The sequence below is a fragment of the Trematosphaeria pertusa genome (genome assembly GCF_010094035.1).
Source record: "Trematosphaeria pertusa strain CBS 122368 unplaced genomic scaffold BU26scaffold_9, whole genome shotgun sequence".
Taxonomy (NCBI): Eukaryota; Fungi; Ascomycota; class Dothideomycetes; order Pleosporales; family Trematosphaeriaceae; genus Trematosphaeria; species Trematosphaeria pertusa.
Genome location: NW_022987220.1, coordinates 2,042,281 through 2,063,511, shown reverse-complemented (window position 1 = coordinate 2,063,511; position 21,231 = coordinate 2,042,281). Strand labels below are relative to the sequence as shown.

The following is a 21,231-nucleotide window of genomic DNA, read 5'->3' as shown; positions in this document are numbered from 1 at the left end:
TTACGTAACCTAGCCTAGCGTCTTAATACTTAGTACCTCTATATATAGAGAGCTCTTAGAGTATTCTTCTACTTCTTACCTTTAGATAGCTAAATTTAACCTAACCTACTCTGCTAGCACCTCTTATTCTTATAGCTTATAGAGATAGTACTACCTATAGCTAACCTACCTAGCTAGGTATTCTAGAGGCGCTTATAGTAGTAGAGACTATAGATCTAGCTCTTATATACGTGCTATATATACTACTTAGGTAACTATCTACCTAGAATAAAGAAAAACTATCTAGTTACTATAAGATTAATATTACTAGCTAGATATATAAAAAGACGTTAATATATATATAGTAGTATATAAAGCTTACTACTAGAGCTATACTCTATAGAATAAGATACTAGGTCTTCTAAAGCCTCTACCTATCTCTAAGAGAGTTTAGTAGAACGTCTTTATAGATTTTAAGAGCTTTTTTTCTAATAAGAAAGAATTTAACTACGTATACGTTATTATAGATTAGCTAAGTAAGTAGAGCTTCTCTCTACTCTACTATAAGAAAATTATAGCTTAACGTATAGTAGAGCTATATTACTAATATATCTAGCGTATATATAGTTCTTCTAGGTCTATTATATTAGATTATAGCTTATAGTTTATCTCTACCTTTATAGATAAGCTTTATTAGCTTATAGAAATTAAGTAGAAGCTTTCTACTATGTACTACTTGTAAACTAATAGAAATATAGAGATTATTAATTAATATCTTAATTAGCGTCTACGTCTATTTATTAACTACTACTAGAATAATTAGTTAGACCTTCTACTCTATATAGATTAGATATAAGCTACGTTACTATATAAAACTATAGAACTAATAGTATATAAAATTAAATTTAGATACTAGCTAATATACTACTAGAATTAGAAGAAGTATATAATAAAAGTCTCTACTCTATATAAGTATCTTTTATACTAGAAAGCTTAGAATTTTACTAAGAAGTAATATAATACTATAGAAAAAGCTACTAAAATTATATAAAGTAATATTGTGAAAGCGTAAGCTAGGTAGGCGCTCTAAGTAAATAAAAAGCGCTAAGAACCTAATTTTATAGTAGGCAACCTTGTCTATATTAAACCTTATAGCTTTTTAATAAATTAATCTAGTATAAAGCTTAATTAATAGATATATAGCTCTTACCTAATTATTACTATAAAGAGTTACTTTTTTTAGCTCTAGCTATTTATATATATACGTATATATAATATCTTTTATACTAATTAGCTATAGAAAGCCTTAGAGCTATTACTAGAGTAGGTAGAGTCTAAGTAGCTATCTATTAAAGTTAATAGTAATCTAGAATAGCCTATATATAAAATTCTAGATAGCTATCTTTATTAAAATTATCTTTAATACTATACTATATAGGTTACTTATAATTCTAACTCTATCTAGTATAATACTATAGGTTTTATTAATACTCTCTATAAGATAAGAGACTTTTATATAGTATATCTAGATAAGCTAGAGCTACTATTATAATTAGATACTTAGATTAAGACGTATAAAAAAGAGAAGACTCTAGAGAAGATAGTAGAGAATTTAAAACTTATAAGAGTAGAAGATATAAGAGTAATATAAAAATAGCGCTAAGTAATTTAAGAAGAGAGTCTATAATAAAGACGCTCTATAGACGTAGTAATAAGTCTTCTAGCTTAAAACTAGTATAAATATACTTACTATAAGCTAAAAGAGATAGTTAAGAGTATAATATAGAAGTTTTAGAAGAAGAGAGACTTAGAAGGCGTATTTTAAAGCTTAGAGATAAGTTCTTTCTATAAGAGAGAGTAATATAATAGTCTAGTTTAGAGATTTACCTTAGGTTATATAACCTTAGGTTACGTAATCTTATTACGTAACCTAGCCTAGCGCCTTAGCGCTTAGCACCTTTATATATAGAGCTTTTTAGAGTATTCTTCTACTTCTTATCTTTAGATAGCTAAATTTAACCTAACCTACTCTACTAGCACCTCTTATTCTTATAGCTTATAGAGACTATACTATCTATAGCTAACTTATCTAGCTAGGTATTCTAGAGGCGCTTATAGTAGTAGAAACTATAGACCTAGCCTTTATAATTAGTACTTATATTACTATTAGCTCTTCTAGAGATACTATTCTAGTAGCTTCTAATAGTAATAGCTTATAAACGTATCTAGTAGCTATATCTACTCTAGATAATTAGTAAGCTAATTAATATTAATATTACCTACTTTATTAAAATTATTAGGCGCTAGGTTTTATATTTTATTAACACTACTTATATTATTCTCTTCTTTAGTCTCTACTTTACTCTTACTATCTATACTATAGCTAGCTTCTATAGTAGCTCTAGATATATACTTCTACTAAATACTTTATACTACTATTCTATTTCTATCTTCTTTACTATATTATTTCTTAATCTTAATAGATTTACTACGCTATATTTAGTTATTATACGCTTTCTACGCTATCTATAGTATAGTAATATTAGGCTTAAGAAATACTATTTAGAATTCTAGTTAGGTTTTAAGTATATCTACTTAGAGGTTAGTAAGAAGATCTATAGTAGAGGTAGTCTTTTTTTCTAAGAAAAGTAGTCTAAAAGCTAATATTTATACTCTTAGCTTATATATACGCTACTAATACTAATACCTCTCTTCTTTTCTTTTTATATTATTACGCTTATCTTCTTTAAACGCTTACCTTACTCTATACTAACTTAGTCTTCTTTCTTTAAGCGTCTATATTATATTTCTAAGAGTAACTAGGTTAGTAAGACTCTTAGAGTAGTATCTTAATAACTTACTACTATAATACTAGCGCTAAGGTAATACTTTTACACGTAGTATAGATAAGACTAGAAAGTAAAGCTTATATAGAATAGATATAGAAAAGCTACTATAAAGAAAAAGTAAGAAGAAGAAAGATATACTACTATAGTAGTTACTAGATATAAGATAATAGTTATAGTAATAGTAGAATATTAGAGAAAAATAGCTATACTATTACTACTAGCTACTACTAGTAGTACACGTAGCTATTTTTTTCTAATATTCTACTACTAGCTACTACTAGTAGTAGTAGCGTAGCTATTTTTCTTTAATATTCTACTAGAGTAGCTACGTGTAGTAGCTAGTAGTAGAATATTAGAAAAAAACTCTAATAAAGTATAGCGCTATTTACTAGCCTAGAAGAGTATTAGAAAAAACTTAATTTAGATATAGTACGCTTTATTTAATCTTACTTATCTAATATCTATAATATTAAACTACTATCTAGACTTAACTCTAAGCTACTAATACTTAAGAGTATAGATATAGTAGTAGATAGAAAATATAGAAAGTTAAAATATATTTATAAGAGTTATAGTAGAAAGTATAAAATTACCTTTTCTAGATAGTATAGATTATAATTTTATCTTATTTAGAATAGTATTAGAATTTTATATAAGAGTAAATAAAAACTACTATATTATAATAATAATATAATAAAACTTTTTAAAACTCTATCTATAGACTTTAATAATAATTCTATAAAGACTATAGTAGGTATAATAAATTATTTTTAATAGTATTATTACTCTATTAGCTATTAAAGTTTTAGTCTAGTATTCTAATTTTTACTAAGTTTTATAAATTTTTAGCTATATCTATAACTTTCTTATTTATAATAAATTAAATATACTCTTAAGAGACTATAGTAAAAATATAGATTCTTTATAATAAAGAAAAAAGTTATAAAAATAATATAAGAATATATAGAGTACTAATAGAATAAGATAGTTAGATACTAACTATATAAACTACTATAACTACTAAAACTATTTATAGTACTATAGTAATATATTACTATAGACTTTATTATAAAGCTATCTAGATTAATTAAATCTATATTATAAAGAAAGTATAATACTATCTTAGTAATTATAAACTAATTTACTAAGTATATATACTTCTATATAACTAGTAAAACTCTTAAGGCTAAAGAACTAGCTTATAAGGTAAGCTAATAACTATTTAGCTAATATAGAATACTAGAATAAGTTACTATAGATAGAAATAAGTTATTTATATCTAAGTTCTAGAACGTACTACTTAACTAAATAGAAATAAGTAATTAAATATTAACTAGCTTTTATCTATAGACTAATAGCTAAATAGAATAAATAAACTAAACTCTAGAAGAATATCTAAGAAACTATATTAACTAGAAATAAAATAACTAGATTAAGCTACTATCTATAGTATAATTAGTATATAATATAGTAAAATAAAGAACTATAGAAATAATTTTCTATTAAGTATATTATAGCTATAAGGCTAGAATATATAGATTCTTAATATATATAGCTATAATTTCTCTAAAAATAAAGAAAAAGAAGTACTAAATAAAAATAATCTATAATAAACTATAAAAAATAGTAGAAAGAATAATATAATAAGTAAATAAGAAAAGAATTAAGAAACTAATCTTTAAAAAGAAGAGTAAAGTTTTTATTTTATAAAAAAACTTACGTACTAAATAACCTAGCAAGAAACTTAACTATCTATAAATTAGACTATTTAAAATAGATAAATAACTTAGATCTATTAGTTTTAGGCTAAGACTACTACTAATAATAAGAATATACTCTATATTCTATAAGTCTAAACTTAAGCTAGCGCCTAATAATATACTACTTAATAAGTAAACTAAGATAGAACTAGACTAGAACTATAAGATTAAAAGAATACTAGATAGAAAGTATATATAAGGTTAGTAGAAGTACTAGATTAGGTAGAAAGAATATCTACTAGAAGAGAATACCTAGAAACTACTAGAAAACCTTAAGAACTACTCTAAGAAACTTAAGAAGTTTTATTAGTACTACTATCTCTAAGATCTAGAGACTAGAACTCTAGATTCTCTAGATAACTCTAGTTAAATAACTAAAGAGAATTAACTAAAGAAATAAGAGGTTATAGTTATAAAAGTTACTATATCTTCTACTTTAACTACTCTAACTTCTTAATATTAGCTAGATTCTTTAAAAGTAGCGCGTTATAGTAACGCTATACTAAATCTAGCTACTTCTAAAGGTAATTACTATACGCCTTAGTAGACTACTATAATTTAATAAGACGCTCTACCTTAAGACTAGCCTTAGACTACTAAGAACGCAGGTTAGCTAGTAATTAATCTAGTTTCTCTATCTCTTTTAGATCTAATATTTTATTATAAGACTAACTCTTTATAATATACTCTAAATAATAACCTAAGAATACCTCTATAATATAATATAGGTTATAAGAATAGTAAGCGCTATAAAAGTTATTAGATATATTAATACTAGTATATAGAATAAGGTTAGTATAATAGTAATAGTAAACTATTAAAGACTTAGTACGCGTAGGTAGTATAGTAAGAATAAAAAAAGAAAAAAAAGTATAATACTATAGAACTATAAGTAGTACTACTCTTATATAGAAAAAATATAGAATAATAAAATACTATATCTAGAAATAGAATAGAGCTTTAGAATAATACTTTAAAAGAAGAGGTAGATATTATAATTATAGAATTAGAAATAGAGCTAACTAGCTAGAATAGAGAAAATAGTAGGCTAAGCCTAGAGTTATAGAATAAGAAATTACGTATAGAGTTATAGAAATAATTAGAATTATATAATATAGATTAGAGAGATTAGATAGAGCTAGAAAAATTAGGTTTAATCTATAAGAGCTAGGTCTTAGCGTCTAATTTAGCTAAAAAGGTATATATATATAACTAGAAGAAGCTTACTTCTTATAGCTTCTTATAGTTATTACTTTATTTATTAAATTACTACTATAACTTGTAATTTATAGTATTATTACCTCTACCTCTTTATTACTAAAGATTCTAGCCTAAAGTATACCTCTTACCTTCTCTTATAAAAGTAAGTCTTAGTCTTAGTTAAAAGAATAGCTTATAATATACTACTAGCTTAGTCTAAAGAATTATATATAGATTCTTTTTTTATAGTTTACCTATAAAGTATATTACTTATTACTTAATAATAATATATTTACTTATAAAGTATATTAGTTATTTAAGAAAAATAGATTAATTTTTATTAATTTTTATTACTAAGAAATTATAGAGAGTTTAGTAATAAAGTACGTTAGCTTAATAGCTTTTCTTACTCTGCGATTTTAATAAAGTCTGCTCGAAGTCGGGAGGCAGACCTGGACCTTTCGTGCATGCACTATCGAGGTGTGCTTACGAATCACCGCAGCATCTAGCGGCTTTCCTAGAGTTCCAAGGATAGCTAACTTAGGCACTGAGAAGCAAGATATCAAAACGGGGATAGGTGATTCTATTCGAATAACGCTACAAACAACATTGGGTATCATATGCTCTCATCTCAGCCTCCCTGCTCACGCTGATGTCTCGTCCGTGGAAGACTTCCCGACGCAGAAGATGCCCGCGAAGCCCGATACGGTCCGTCGCCGGTCCTCGCTCGGCGCGCCTGACGATCTTCCTCCTTTTGATAGAAGGCTTCGTCCGCTGCCCCGAGCTGCTCTGGTGATCTTTCTCGCTTTCTTTTCCATTTCAACGGTGATGGTGGTGTAGGGGAGCTTCGATCACGGATCGCTTGTAGGGCGTCGGCTTCGCGCAAGGCCTCCGCTAGTTCTCGGTAGGCAACGATGACCTGCGGATTGGGGTCATCGTCATGGCGGATGTGGCGCGGGGCAAAGTCGGAGAGGTTCAGTTTGAGTTCACCTTTCACACGGCAGAATCTGCCTGGTATGCTGGGGTGGGCTTTGCGGAAGACGACATCCTCGCACCTGGGGGCCGCTCTATGCCATATCTCGCCATCTTCCTCAACAGTTTGGTGCTCGAAGATCGAATATGTGGCCGCTGCACTCCCATCCACCTTTTCTTTACTCTTCCGTGCTGCGGGTGCTTGGTACGGTAGGTCGACGGTCACGACGGTGCACGTCTGGGCGTTCGTCTCTTCAATTCAGGTGTATGCCGAGTGCTTAACGGCGCCCTTCGTCTCACTGTTCGCGACTTCGACGACGAGTGTTGGATGTTTGGAAGTGGGATGATCGAAGTAGAATTGGGCATCCGGGGACTTCTTGTTCTTTCCGCCGATTGGGTCGCTTGAGGTGCCCGCTGCGCGTATAGACTTCACCAAATACTGGAGTCGGCTGGGAGGCTCGCGTGGATCTTCATCGGCGACTGATGACTCCGACTCAACCGAAGGGTCAGATTCCTGGTCACTTGGGAGGGGGGGGTCATCAGCGGGGATGAGCTTCCGGAGTTTGCCGGCTAGCCTGCCTTCCAGAATGTGTGCGAAAAGGTCATGGCGAGCATCGGGCATCCGAAGGACCAGGAGCTGCTCCTCCCCACTGTAATTATACCGGAGCTTGTCGTCTACCCAGGCCTTGAGCTCTGGCGTGCGAGAAAGCAACTCCTGTAGACGCGTATAATTGTGGGGCGACAAGTCGAAACTCGTCCGGTCGGGCGCCTGGGCGTCTCCACGGCGGAGTGCGACGAGGGTTCTCAGGATAACGGCGACTTGGGTGGGTTCGGAAACGGTGGACGTGGGTGCCGGCGGCGGCGGGGAGGTAGGCGCGTTGGAGGCGTGAGGACTCTGCGGCGGCGTCGAAGGCAGCGTAGTCGGCACAGCGATGGAGAAGCGCCGGGGAGACGGCGTAGTAGGCCTCATTGCATGGTGGGTTGGCCTTTGATGGATGCGTGGTGTTGTGATTGCGATGCCGGTCGTGGTGATGTCGCGGTGTGGTGTTGCGTTTCGGCTTCGGAGCGGGCCGACGTTTTGCCGCCATCACGTGGCTCACTAGCGTCCAAGGGTCCACACCTGATCCTGTTCCCTTCATGCCCGCGCCGGATTTACATACTTCATTTCGCTAGAATCCAATGCAAATGAGAAACGTACCTCTATGGAGTGTCCACAGTTCCGAGAGCGACCGCCCGTATGTCTGGTATGCAATATCATATCGCGGAGATAACGTCATCGAATCGCTCGGTACAGCTCCCAAGACTCCAGTGTTGACAGGCTTCACTCTCCAAGAGACGGACGACACGGGGAAAGCGCAGCACGAGGCGGCTACAACCGTCAATTTCTTCCGGACGCATGGTTTCTTTCTGGCAAGTCAACCACACTCTATCAAAGAAGACGAGCCTCCAGCGCTCCGGGATGTCATCAGAGCGGTGGTGATTAGAATACGGTCTACACCTTTGACTATAGGTGAGTGCGCTACCCGTAAGCCTCGGCGTAGCTTTTGCGTCTATGACGGACTGCCCGCAGCTACAGCCAAAAACGTGAAGCCACTGACATCCGACATGTTCTGTGGTAAATGGAGAGAACAGGATTCAGGAGGGTGCGACTTCAGGTAAGACTCTCAGGGTCCGACTGATCGACCTCTTTCCCCGTCGTCAAATTTGGGTCCGCCCAAACGGCAACCCGAACAATCACGACAACATCAAGCCACAAGCCTCCGTCTATCGCGGCGCCGTGACTACCACGGCTTTCCTCTGATACGGACAGCTTATCCCATGGTGAAATTAGGACGGAGACTGACCGTTGAGCACCAAGCGATTCACATCTTTCCTGTCCTGCATCATTCCGTTTCCAATAGTAAGCTTTTCCTCGACATTTCCAGCACCTATTCCGTCATAACAAAATTCATCCGCTCAAGCCAGACATTAGTGCCTGAGTTGCACAGTTCCGCTCAGACGTTGGTCAGCGCCACAATAAAGTTCCCGGTGCACGGCAGAACGAACACCTCGTTCGACGAAAGTCCGCGCTGGTAACTTCTCTCGCCCGAACCAACTTGGTCATCTGCTACCCATTTCCTCTAGTGCAATGGTTTGCCCTCCGCGTATGGGTCTTTTGCGACCAAACAGCGTGCTGAAGCAGGGTGCAACTCGGTGCCACAGAAATACAAGTCCTGGGAAGCCGAGCAGCCTAGGACCTATGTCTACTGGTTGCAGGAGGCGGCATCGAAGCAAGAGAGGGAACAGTAGGCGTTCGTGGGCTGGGTGCACAGTCATCGTTTAACTTTCACTAGCACCCGTAATGCCCGATGTCGAGCACCACTATTGGAGAACGAATACGGCGGCCTTGTCCACACCCAATGGTCCCTGAAGCTCCTCGTCTTCGGCAGGAGCATCGGCGTCCCAAATGACTTTCTACACCTAGCGGTTACTTCTCTGAGTCACATTGCACAAATATTCTAGCATTTCAGACACCAATTGCAGAAACTCGTCTATCCTCTCTTCTCGCCAACATTCGAAATCGTTTTACCAAAATCCTATTTTGCAGGAACTTCAGCCCCTGCTCGCCCGCACAGTGAGCACACCGTAAACTCTCGCAGATATCCCTCGACTTGGGTCTGACGTTTTGGCCGAGCGCGGATTGGAGAGGAGGATACGAGAAATTGCTAGCTGCTGGAGCTCTCCGACCACCCCAGCGACAATGCCGCTACCGTTTCCGACCGTATAGGGCGGACGGGTAGATATAGGAGGGTTGCAAATTGCTTGCAGGGAAAGACCTTCGACCGTATGTGGCCGTTTCCGCGGTTCGGGGTGGGATATGAAAATGTGGGAAGGATTTGTGAGTCCTCGATCTTTTTTCGAGGAGGCAGCTTTTGATACTGTATGGATTCCGAAGACCAGAGTAGGATAGGCCGCTAACCGTGACAGTCTTGGTGCTACGTTATGTTTATCGTCGATGTCTTTGACGTTCCGATGCTACCGCCCTGTGCGCCGCCCTGTGCGCCGCTGCTCGTTTCGTGTAGTTTCTTCCGTTTCTGTCCTTGCTCCTATTAGCTTCCTCATGTTCCTCTAGTTGCGACATGGACGATACCCTCGAGGACTGAGCCCAAAGTCCGATTGTCCCTCACGCGTGTCCACCGATACTCTTCGTGTAAGCAACGCTATCCTTGCCCGCCCGTCTTTGTGAGGTAGCATGCTAATCTGTTACCCAGCCGCGCCTCTTCTTGGAATGACAGTCCTCTGTTCTGGTGAGTATTAAGTGCCGGCTTTGTGCATAACTTCGGTGCCAGTGATAGTTCTCTCCCCACTTTCCCTTCAATGCCGGGTATCCTGTTAATTAGTGCGAAAGATTCACCTTCGTCTCCCATGCACTACCAACTCACTTAGGTATGCGACCACGCTACTAATACCTATGGCAACCAGATACGTTCTAAAATTCCGTATCTCACTATCTTCCAGGTTCGCCAGCTGTGAGCGACGGCCTCGCTTCGACGACCCCGTCTTGAGACTGCTTCACGTGTCCGCAGTCTCTGCCCACCTTAGATGCAATCGTAGTCCCGTTCTTCCCGTTCCTTCGCCTTTGGATCAACGATGTCTTCGGTAGACTTAGACCATCACGGTCTCGTTCGCCGTATTACAAGATTTGAGTCAACACCATCACTCTCCCGGCATTCTGGACTTCAATGGCCCTGGGCGGGGATATGGATATAGCTGTGTTCCTCGCTTCATATCCCAATCAAGGCTGACCCCACTAACTACAAAGCCAAAAACCCACATGCGTTTCACTGCGCTAAAGTCAGCCCACCCATCTTAGCTCCCTTCGTTGCATCCCTTCGCCAAGATCGATCGACGATCGATCAAATTTTTCTCGTTTCGAGGCCGCCGCAGCGCAGCGGAGACATCACAGGTATAGCTGTATCTCTATCTATATTGAGCCCTCTCACTCGCCATAGTCCCGTTGCGCGCCCGCCTCACTCCGCACTCCTTCACCTCGTTCGGTGCCCCAATCTACACAGCGGCAATCCGCAACGTGAGAAGTCCAGCACCAGCAACCCAGTGAATGAGTTCATGGCATCATGAAAAGGTATGGGTTGAGGAATACTGGTGCATGTGACGGCGGACGTGGGCTGGCAAGAATTTTTCAAATTGGTGGTGGATGACAGCATTGCGACTTGAATGGTCGGCTTTTCTCATACCTCAGTCATAATATACGCTCCTAAATGCTAGATCAGTAGCATTGCTGGATCCTGAGTATACAGCCTGGAAAGGGTGGAGGCCGTCCCTGCTATCGTTTCTGGATACAGCCAATATCCATCTTCTCACAGCGAATCTTGCTCAGTCACGTTTGGGTTACGACATCGGGCAACTCAGAGCATCAATCTCCGTTTGCGGGACGCAATACCCTATTTTGGCCTTCAAACATCGCATTCTCCGTTCCGACTACTTTCTCGACCTATGATACAGCGGCTTTTCGGCGTCCGGGAGCAATCTGCGTTCGCCAATTTTCGGCTAAGTGTGCAGAATCTTAGTATCTCCCCTATCTCTCCGCCCTAGTAGATCACAAGTTTTCCCAGCTTTCTTATTCGGCTCGCTCTTGGCCCCCAATTCCTCTGCATCTCGCCTTCTCCTTGGTTGACAATTTCATAACCAATGCTTTATACCCTGAATCTCCCAGAGCGAGTCAAGAGCTGGATACTCCGGTCAAACCAAGCCGTGCCTGGCTGCCTTGTCGTTCGGAATGACCCTTATGGGCCTGATACGGTCTTTTTAGAACGGGCGACCTTGTGCTCCACCTCGGTATCCGATTCGGAATTACGCGAAGTGTCAGCAACTCTCCAATCTAATCCAATCTCCACCCAGATATACTTCCACTCAGCCGATTCCAGCAGCACGTATAGCATAGATAGAAGACTCACATCCATTCTATCCAGCTTAGTCCATCGAAGACTCCCAGCATTCTAGATAACCCTATAAATAACCTCCGTCATGTGCCCGGAATCGCGACGCTCTTTAGATACAGCGAGGTCACCGTCCTCATTCTCTCCTCGCCCCATTCAGGCACGTCACCAGTGAACATAAAAGAAGTGGTCTCACGACTTGGAAGGAAGAGCCGAAAGTCAGGTTGAGACGGGCGTGAGGCTCTCGGGGATCTCTACTCTAAGGTCTCGCCAGCTTCTCTCCCCTTCTCAACATGTCAGCTCCACGGAACGAGCTAGCCATCTTCTTTAACAATCCCTTGATGCCACCTCCTGGTAGAATGCGGCACCGAAAGGAGTCGCATCGGATTCATTCGGTGTTGAAGAGCACAGCCCGAGGCTTTCGGGCTCTTATACACTGCCGACGACCTTTCCACCCACGTCGATCTTCCCCTGTAAGCTTATTTTCCCCGCTAACCTCCCTGAGTCTGTTATATCCGATACATTTAGGAGAATTAAGCTTGAATCCGGACGCCTTCGGGAAGCTCGGAGAACTTGCAGGCAATGTGGGCAGTATGGTAGTTGAGGACAGGAGCGTAGCCAGCACCACTCCACCCTCGTAACTGACATATCCAAGCAGCGACGGTCCTGACAGGTCGCACGATACCTTGGGGCTGTTCCTGCCTTTGGCTTAGGCATGACTTGTTTCCTGACGGAGCACGCACTGTCTATCAAAATGCGGCGGACTCTTGCGGAATTCGAAGAGGCGCGCACGCCTTGCAGCGCTCTTTCCAGCTCCGGCTCAGAGAAGTCTAGAGACAGCACATTACGAACGTCTTTGAATCTTTCATAGGAACTAAAGGCTCGCCATCTCGGGATTGATCTTGAAAGGCAGACTGAAATTCTCTATCATGGCCCATGTAGTCCGGTCGAACGTCTTCAAGAACTTCTCCTTCGCGTATTCTACTTCATCTGCCACAACATGTGAGCATCTTCTCGGTGGAATCTATCAGCGATGCTGATGCTGGGGCTCGCATGGCGGCTTCTTGCTGGGGGGATGATCGAACATGTTCTCATCCATGTGGCTCGGCTCTTCCCAGCTAATGATTTCTCTCGAATCCACATGCGTTGTCAGTCTGTCTATTACGCAAAATTAGGTGAACCGAAGTAGCCTAGTGTCCCTGTACAGCCGGCGCAAATTCGGGGCTGCGTTTATGCAGTCTAACGCCGATCGCTTATTTTCGCTATCTACTATGCTCCAAACGAAGCAGCAGCGTCTCCAACATGACCCCAAGGAAACGTAACTCAGGAATCACTGCCGCTAAGTTCTGTCAGCGTCATTGGCTCTCGGCCATTACATATACCGGCCCTACTTACGTCAGTGAGCTTGGAGTTCATCTTGTCAGATTGCGATTGTTTGCCCGAGCCCAGATCTGCACCTCCGACATTTTTGTTAGAGAAGAACACCGCGGTTTCTGGTAAGACGGGTGTACCTCTACAGTAAGAAGATCCGCGCCAAGTCCAAGTTCGCGACCGCGCCTGGTGTTTTTAAGGAGAACGAAGGCGAGCAACGAAGAGATGCGAGAACCCAGTAAGGAAACGCCGGCGGTTCTATTTACATATTCGGCCCTTTGATGCTGCTCATGCGGCACCAATGGCACTCGAGTGGCTTCCAAGGCTTTCGGAGGCCTCCAGGATGCGCTATACCAATATGGATGCGGACGCCGAACTTTTCATACAACCAGCGCGCCTTTAGAAGCAACACATTATCGCGACCGGCGTCGAACCATCTATAACAACCCTTGTAGCCGTTATCGGCAGGTCCGGGCTAGCAGTCTCGTCCTCTTAGGTGGCCAGAATCGCCAGCACGCTCCAGATCAGGCAAATCGCCGACCTCGGGAGGGTGAGTGACGGCAGAATCTGACCACACTCATATCTGAAATGGTCTTGCATGCTTCAGCTCAGTCTCCAGAGATACCGAGCCTGCAAATCCGCAATTCTCCAATGTTCCGGCGCCATAGGCCCTCTTGTTTCTGTCCTGGTTTTTCCGAGTTTGGTCCCGCGCCATTCACCTTACATCTACCGGTCACGCTACGCTGCGGTTCACCAAGCCGCCGCAACCGAAGGATGTTAGCTTCGAGTTGCTTCTCCCACAGTCTTCACAGCACAAGCCTTGTCTACCGATGCCGGCGAACATTTCCTCAGGATACGATCGATTAGGGTTGAAAAAAATTCCGTCATAATGGTTAAGAACATCTACGGCTTGTACGAGCGCAGGAGCGGCGTTTCCGAGAGAGGGCATCCATGGTCCGCTCATACTAGGCAATATCGTACGGGTTTTCTGCGTTACCGCTGGCTCGAATGTTGGCGAGGAGTAGATGGCGTTGTCCTGCCGGTCGACGATGTTGGCTAGCCACCGAGGAGATCCCCGGCATCTTAGTCCATTATCTTCTCCCAACCTTACTTGGCACAGTCCCGAATAGGGTTAATCAAACGCAAGGTCTTCCTTGACACCAATGCCTACCCGGCGCTGCTTCCTACACTAGAGCACGCAGACGCTCATTCGTGGGTTTCTCAAACATGCCGTTTTCCATACTTGCTGAAGACTATCCATCTCGCCGGCCGTAGCATTTTACACAGGACTCGTCAGCTTCGGGCAACGCCGAATACCAAACGCGGAACTGTACGTGAGCACTCGCAAAGAAGTGACGTCAGCGCCAGTTCTAAGAGGAAGAAGTCAGAATGACGCCACAAGTCATCGTCAACAGTTCAGCGACCGACACGATTTTCTACCTGGTTGAGCCAAAACGAATAGTCCTTCGCTGACGCCACTTGAAGCTCTCGCTCCGGCTCACCACTTGGATCACCATCGCCACGACGCCCTCGACGCTGAACCTAAACTCCATTCCCAGCCATCCTTCACCCGCCATCCCCGCCCCGCTCGCACCTCCGAACCCAAAACGGACTATGGCCGAGAAACGCAAACACCTGCCGGAAAAGTTCGTCCTTGCGGTCGTGTAGACACCACACAGTTCAAAAGACATGCTATCAACTGCATGATCGGAGGGATATGGCCCCATCAACGGCTTCTACGCCGATGTGCCGAGCAAGCACTATGGTGACAATGAGGCCAGAATCGGAGATCCGAAGTCCGAAGTTTAAATAGTTATCTGATCCTCGGTCGCCGGCCCTTGTACTCCCCCGTGGGCTGGCATTGTTTCCCCAACTTTGCAGAGGCCCTGTAGGAAACAGAGGGTGTAGAGAGAATTTGGGCGTAAGTACGCCGCGGGTGCGAATGTGGCGACAGCAAGAAACCGCGGCTCATGGGTCGGCAGTTCCGACAGCAAAGCAGCTGCAAGAAGGGCGGAAACGACATGGCTCTCAAGCGCTCCCTCAATGAATCCTCCTTCATCTTTCATCCCAGCGAACAGACGCTCGCCTAAGGCGTAATATCAAACCTCCCGCAAGCACGGTCTTTCTAATCCTTGACTTGGCGCCTCCAAAAGCTCTCGCGGAAATCGAGTGACGCGAGTTTCGACCACCCCAGTACCGTCACGCTGTGTTTAACGAAATATGCCTGCGGTGTAACTTCCAACGGCGGCAGTCGGTAATTAGTTGATGCGCGACAGGCACGATGTTCGTTACACGACGCGCCCGCCACGGTCTCGGTTCGAAGTTACCGCTATAAGCGTTCGGCACTGTCCATAGGTGTGGGAGCGGGTAGTCAGAATTGATCACAAGATACCGCAGACAAGCAACGAGGGGTACTCGGGCCGTATTCTTGTGTCCTTCCTTGTCCACGCCGCACTGGAAGGTATCTCGAGAGGTTTAGGTTCGAATCTGATCTGGGACGAGGGACTGAAGAACTCCAGGAGGAGGGATACTGGGGAGGGGCCGACGCTGTTCCTGGTGGGCAAGAGAGGCAAGGAGACCCTCCTACTATGGCTACTATGCGACTGTAACTACGTGTGCGGAGAATCTCTGGGGAACCAGGCCGTCACGCCGAGGGCCAACAAACGAAGGTGAGGCCGAAGCAAGGTACACGCCGCAGCCTCGCCCCGTCAAAATCAAACAACTCCACAACCTTAACACTCACCTCCTCCGCCACCTCTGTACCGCCATCACTCTCGTCTTCTAGGTCCTCTACCCTAGACTCTTCTTCCTCTAACGCGGAGAGAGGGTACTGCAGTCCAAGCCAGCACGCACGCAGCGCAGGAGTAAAGCTTCGCAGCCGCAGAAGACCAGCCAGGTCCCTCTCGCCCCCTCCTCTATACCCTTTCCCTTACCAGCAACAAATCGCGCCCAAAACCCCACCCTTGGTATCCGCTTGAACTCGAGTGTATTTCTCGAAATGTATCAGGCATCACCCGTTCTTCGCTTCCTATTTTTTACCCATCCTTTCCATCTCTTCTCGTCTCGGCGTGGGTTCGCTGATTCATCAGCCGTGATGAGGTCTCCAGAAGGGAAGACAGGGCTCACGCAAGAAGTCGTGGAGCATAGTTGTTGCTGAGCTTCATGATCCCTCTTCCAACCACCACATCCAGCAGATCGCAGAGTACATGGGTGTGTGGTTATAGTGTTGAGTCTACGAGACTATGCGCCCAGGTGAGCGATGGATCTGAGCGTGTTGAGAAGGGAGAAGGAGCCGGCTTCCGTCTCATGGGTTGTTGCGAAAATGTCCCGTGGTTCTGTTTTTGCGTCGCACAAGGCATCACTGCAGCTTCCCAAAGCAAGCGGCGACTTGTTAAGAGACGATGTAACACACCCTCTCCAACACCCTTCGGATTATACGCCTGGATCACCTCGGCCTTTGGTTTAGATGGCGGGACATGAAGGGTACTTTTTCGGATTAAATGCGTTTGATACCTAGATAAGTTCGTGTAGAATCCCTTTATATCTTGACTGACGAAGCACATAGCAGAGACTCCCTTCACGTATCCCCAGTTTATCAGTCTTTGGTAGCCTGCTAGTACGCAGTTGTGAGTGCAACGTGGATACGACCCGAGAGTCCTGGTGACGTAAATCGCTACTAGTGCTTGCCCAGACCCTGCCTCTCGCGGTATGGAATTCTCCAGCTATGACGACGTGCGTAACGGCCACCCTGGAGGCCTTTGCAGGTGCGTACCTTGGTACAATACTATATAAAGTTACCTCTACAGGCATGTACGACGAGCCCTTAAATCCGGAGAGTTCCCTACCGCAAAAGCCTGCTTGATCTCATTTCCCTGAAACATAAATAGCGCTGGCTGGGTTTTGCTGTAGAGCACTCTCGTCTCTCACATTGCCAAGTTCCGCCGCTGCTCCGGGTGCCAGGAAAAGGGCGGGCCAGTAGCCACAACGAGTTTATGCACACAGAACTTAAATATAGGGTCCCCTGGGAGAGAAAAAGGGGGTGTTTCCCTTGTAAAAAGATATAAAATGAGAAAGGAGTTGACATGAACGATATTACGGGCTGGCGGAGGCACTCTCGGCGAGCCCTTGATTAGAAATAGCAGCATTCTAAATAGTTTTTCTGCAGGAGTGAGGCTGATGTCCGCTCTCCCCCTTTCCCGTGACTGATATATCGGCTCAACGATTTGCCATATCAGAAGGACCGTATGCAAAGTGGAGCGACTGCGGTGAATAGGGGGAGGAGGCAGGGTATGCGGCAAGAGCAGGCGCACTCCAACGCACACCATATAGCGCCGGCGCCGCTGTATGTGTACGCAACCCGCGAGGGAGATGATCAGGCTAGAGTGGATGGAGCTTCGCGGAGAAGGTAGGTTTTGGGGCGCTCCATCGCGCGCACTTCGACCTGCTGCCATCATGGCGAAGGCCCGCGTTAGAAAGGTAGACTTCCCATAAGCCGCGCGCCTTTGAAAGGCCTACACTTCCCAGGTAGAGAATGTCTCTCTATGGCGGAGATCAGTACAGTTCGATGGGGACGCGTCTACTTCGCTTCTACACGATATTGAGCACCTGCGCCGCGCAATCTCAACTTCGCAATTCCGGGCAATGCATCCCTACCACTTGCACGTCGAGCGATTACGAAACTGACTAGTGCGCAACTGCGGTCCGCAAAGCCCTCTTGGAAGAGCTATCTCTTACCTGCAAACTATCCTCTCGAAAGGCGACCTGTGTCCTCAAAACGACGTATATCCTCTTAACCCGCGGTGAACTCCTCAAGACAGATAACGTTCTGTCGTTGAGCACCTGGCTGTCTTCGTGGTCCTAGGCTCACTTCTTGTTCTCAGCTTCCTTGATTCTGCAGTATCTTATCCAGGAATATTGCATATTCAAGACGAGCTTCCTCGTGCCGATAGAAACGACGGTGGTACTGTAATCGCGAATAACTTGGAGGCGTATAGCGGTCATCGAGAGCTCGTCGATTCTTGATAAGGTGGGCTTTCGTGAAGCCCTGTGATCAACGCAGCGCTGTACAATAGTGCTCTATTATTCATTTCCGCGTATGAGTCTTCACTGAAGTCTACTTCATTGGGGTTGGTGCGGAATACTGCGACAAGAAGAAGGCAGAGAGACGGCGAAGAGGGCAGAGAGTGAATAGGAAAGGCGAAGGTAGGAAGAATGTTTAGGAGATAGTGCGGATCGGAGTTTTGGGGAATTAGTTTTGAACCGTTGATTATTTTGGAATAAGGCGGAGGCCAGTGGCGGGCACTGTGTACAGACGTACCCTGCATTGTAAGTTGAGGTTTCAGGTCTTAAACATGTGAGTCAGCGTTGGGGCTCTGATTCAGCGGCTGCTCACATTTAATGAAAAGTTGCGTACTCCTTGTTGCGGATGCTCAAATTCACTTTCTTCCTACTTCCATACAGGTATCCTCTATATAATATAACCTTCTATTCCATAACTATATTCGGAAAGCAAGATCAGACCAACTTACATCCTCCGGGGCGCGCCGCCATGATCTTACTACACCCTGAAAAGTCTAGAACCCATCCAAGGCTTTCCCAAGGGCACCGAAGCGAATGAATTACCGCTTCCCAGCCAATGCCAGCACCTTCTCCCTAAACCGGCTCTTCTTCTGCCCCCGTACCTCAGTGAACGCCGTCCGAATCGCGTCTTGGATCACAGCAATTAACTCATCTGTGCTCTCTTTTTCCGTCTCCATGCCTGAACCAGCAGCAGGAGCATCCATACTAGGCCCAGCATCGGCACCAGACTGGATATCGGAATGAGTACCAGCATCGCCTAAACCACGCTTTTCGATCATGTCTGAGAAAGCAGATGTCTGCTCCGTTAGAGCAAGCGTAAGCGCGGCAATGACGGCTTCCTGAGACGCTTCAACCTTGGCGAGGATGGCTTGTTCCATAGCTTCGAGGTTGTCGTCGTCGTCGTCGTCGCATACTTGATAGTCAGCCGGAGGATCGCCAATATCAGGTATACCGCGTCGCCGAGGTGGGCGATCATTTGCTGGCTTTGCAACAAGATCTGGTTGGGCTTGGGCGCGTTCGTCGTTGGACTCTGGACCGGTCTCCTTGTCGTCGTCGCATGCTTTATAGTCAGCCGGAGGATCGCCAATATCGGGTATACCACGTCGCCGGGGGGGGCGCATGCTGGTTGGGCTAGGCTGAATGGGAATGCCGGCTCCACTAGTAACAAGAGCCAATTGGGAAGGAAAACGGGCAAGAGCTTGATCTTCAGCGCGCTCGGCCAGCTGTCTAGCCTTAGCGGTCTTATCTGCTAAGGCCTCCTGCAGCTGCTGGACGAGCTTCTCTTGGGCGGATAGAGTCTCTCGAGTTGCTGTACAGCTCTTCTTCTCGTCCGCCAAAGCCTGCTGCAGCTGCTGGACGAGCTTCTCTTGGGCAGATAGAGTCGCTTGAGTTGCTGTACAGCTCTTCTTCTCGTCCGCCAAGGCCTGCTGCAGCCGCTGGATATTCTCCGTTTGGGTGCAAAGAGCGGCTTTAGTTTCTGTATGGCGATCCTTCTCGAGCGCCAAGTTCTCCTCCAGCGTCTGGATAATGGTGTCTTTTGCCTCCAAGGCCCGGTCCAGCTCCTTGATAAAGCCCTTTTGGCTGTATACATCGGCTTGAGTTCCTGCATGGCTATTTTTCTCGTGCGCCAATTTGGCTTCTAATTGCTTTACCTCCCCTTCCTTATCCTTTAGGTCCTGACGCAAGGCCGCTGCTTTCCGTTCCGACTGCTCAGCATTCTTTTTCAGCAGCTCAGCCTCCTCGTTTAGCCGCCCCGCCTTCCCTTCTACCTCTTCTTTCGCCAGAATTAGCTGCCCAATCTCCACATTTAGCTGCCTCTCGCGCAGACCCTTCAAGCGGTTCGCCGACTGTACTGATCGCACGTCATCCTGCAAGTCCTCTACCTGACACTCAAGTTTTAGCGTCGCCGTCTTGTGCTGCGTAGCTTGGGTCTTGAGAGCTAATTCAGCGTCGACACGGGCGCGGTATTCGGTCTGGTATTTTGAACAGAGTTCGGAAACCTGGCTGACAATCTGCGAGCACTCAGGAGCGGAGTGTTGATCATGCTGATTTTCTGCCATTTTGGCTAGTCAGATGCGAGTCCGGCTTCGAGATTAGAGAATAGACTTACTCGGTTGAAAGGCAGCAGGCGAAAGATCCAGTCTTTGCTATTCACTGCTTCTCTGGGTGTGTTCTGTTCCCCCAGGAATGGCAGCATATGGCAGCATAATTATATATCGGCACAAAAAGTGGGGTAAAGAACGTATATATCAGCGTACAATGGGTTTTGTGTATATACAGATATGAAGAGGGCCGGAGAGTTCCGAGAGAGATGAAAGAGGAGGAGAGTTTAGGGTTGGCGGTATGTGCACTGTGAAGAGGGAGATGGAGCAACGGGAGTGCCTCCTTGGGGGGCTAAGCTATACGTTGTAAGGAGTGGCGGATTGTGAGGTTAGATTGTGCTAAAGAAGGGATGTTTGTGCAGCATGACCAGCTGAAAACGATAACATTGTGGAAGAGATTGTAAATCATAACATTGTGAGAGAGATTGCAAACGATTGCAAACAATAACTGGGAAAGAGATTGCAAACAATGACATTGTGAAAGAGATGGCAAACTTCAAACGGCCAACGCGTCAAGCCGCTTTGTAGAACGGGTATCCGGAGTCTACGTCAAGGTGCGAGAGCACTTGCTGATGGTTCTGAGCCGACTCTGGGAAGGACTCGCACGTAGCGATGTAATGTGAGCCAGTCACTCCCCCGACTCTGGCTTGTCGACGTGCTGCCCGCCAGGGCTGTAGTACATGCTGTTGGGGTGCGTCTGCGCGTTGAAGTCCTCGGCGAATTTGATGGCGCCGGCGTTACTCGCCATGGCGAGGGCAACGCTGTTTAGCGTTTTGTTCTCGCTGCCGCCGTTCCCGTCGTTGGCGTCGGGAATCCAGAGGGCTTCCCTCTATCCTGACCCGTTGTCGTTAACTCGTTGGACGTCACGTAAAGGGGAGCTCTTCTTATCGATGAGCGAAGCGGAAGTGACGCTGTCCGCTCGCGGCGGAATTTGAGGCCTTCCCGGACGAGGCCAAAGCGCCGTCTGAGTTGGATGATATAT

The 21,231-nt window shown here is 44.6% G+C and overlaps 2 protein-coding genes across 2 annotated transcripts; one reads left to right on the top strand and one right to left on the bottom strand.

Annotated features, from left to right (window-relative positions):
• Positions 1-6,419: 6,419 nt before the first annotated feature.
• Positions 6,420-7,776, bottom strand: BU26DRAFT_606641 (uncharacterized protein; the record flags this gene model as incomplete). Its single annotated transcript, XM_033835679.1, has 2 exons — positions 7,061-7,776; positions 6,420-7,012 (listed from the first exon to the last, which is right to left on the bottom strand). Exons 1-2 carry the CDS (start codon positions 7,728-7,730, stop codon positions 6,420-6,422), a joined length of 1,263 nt encoding a protein of 420 aa, XP_033682796.1. The 5' UTR covers positions 7,731-7,776.
• A 4,214-nt stretch (positions 7,777-11,990) lies between these two features.
• BU26DRAFT_506969 (uncharacterized protein) lies at positions 11,991-12,568 on the top strand (the record flags this gene model as incomplete). The annotated part of the gene is made up of 2 exons (XM_033826964.1): positions 11,991-12,170; positions 12,371-12,568. 2 exons carry the CDS (start codon positions 11,991-11,993, stop codon positions 12,566-12,568), a joined length of 378 nt encoding a protein of 125 aa, XP_033682795.1.
• Positions 12,569-21,231: the final 8,663 nt, after the last annotated feature.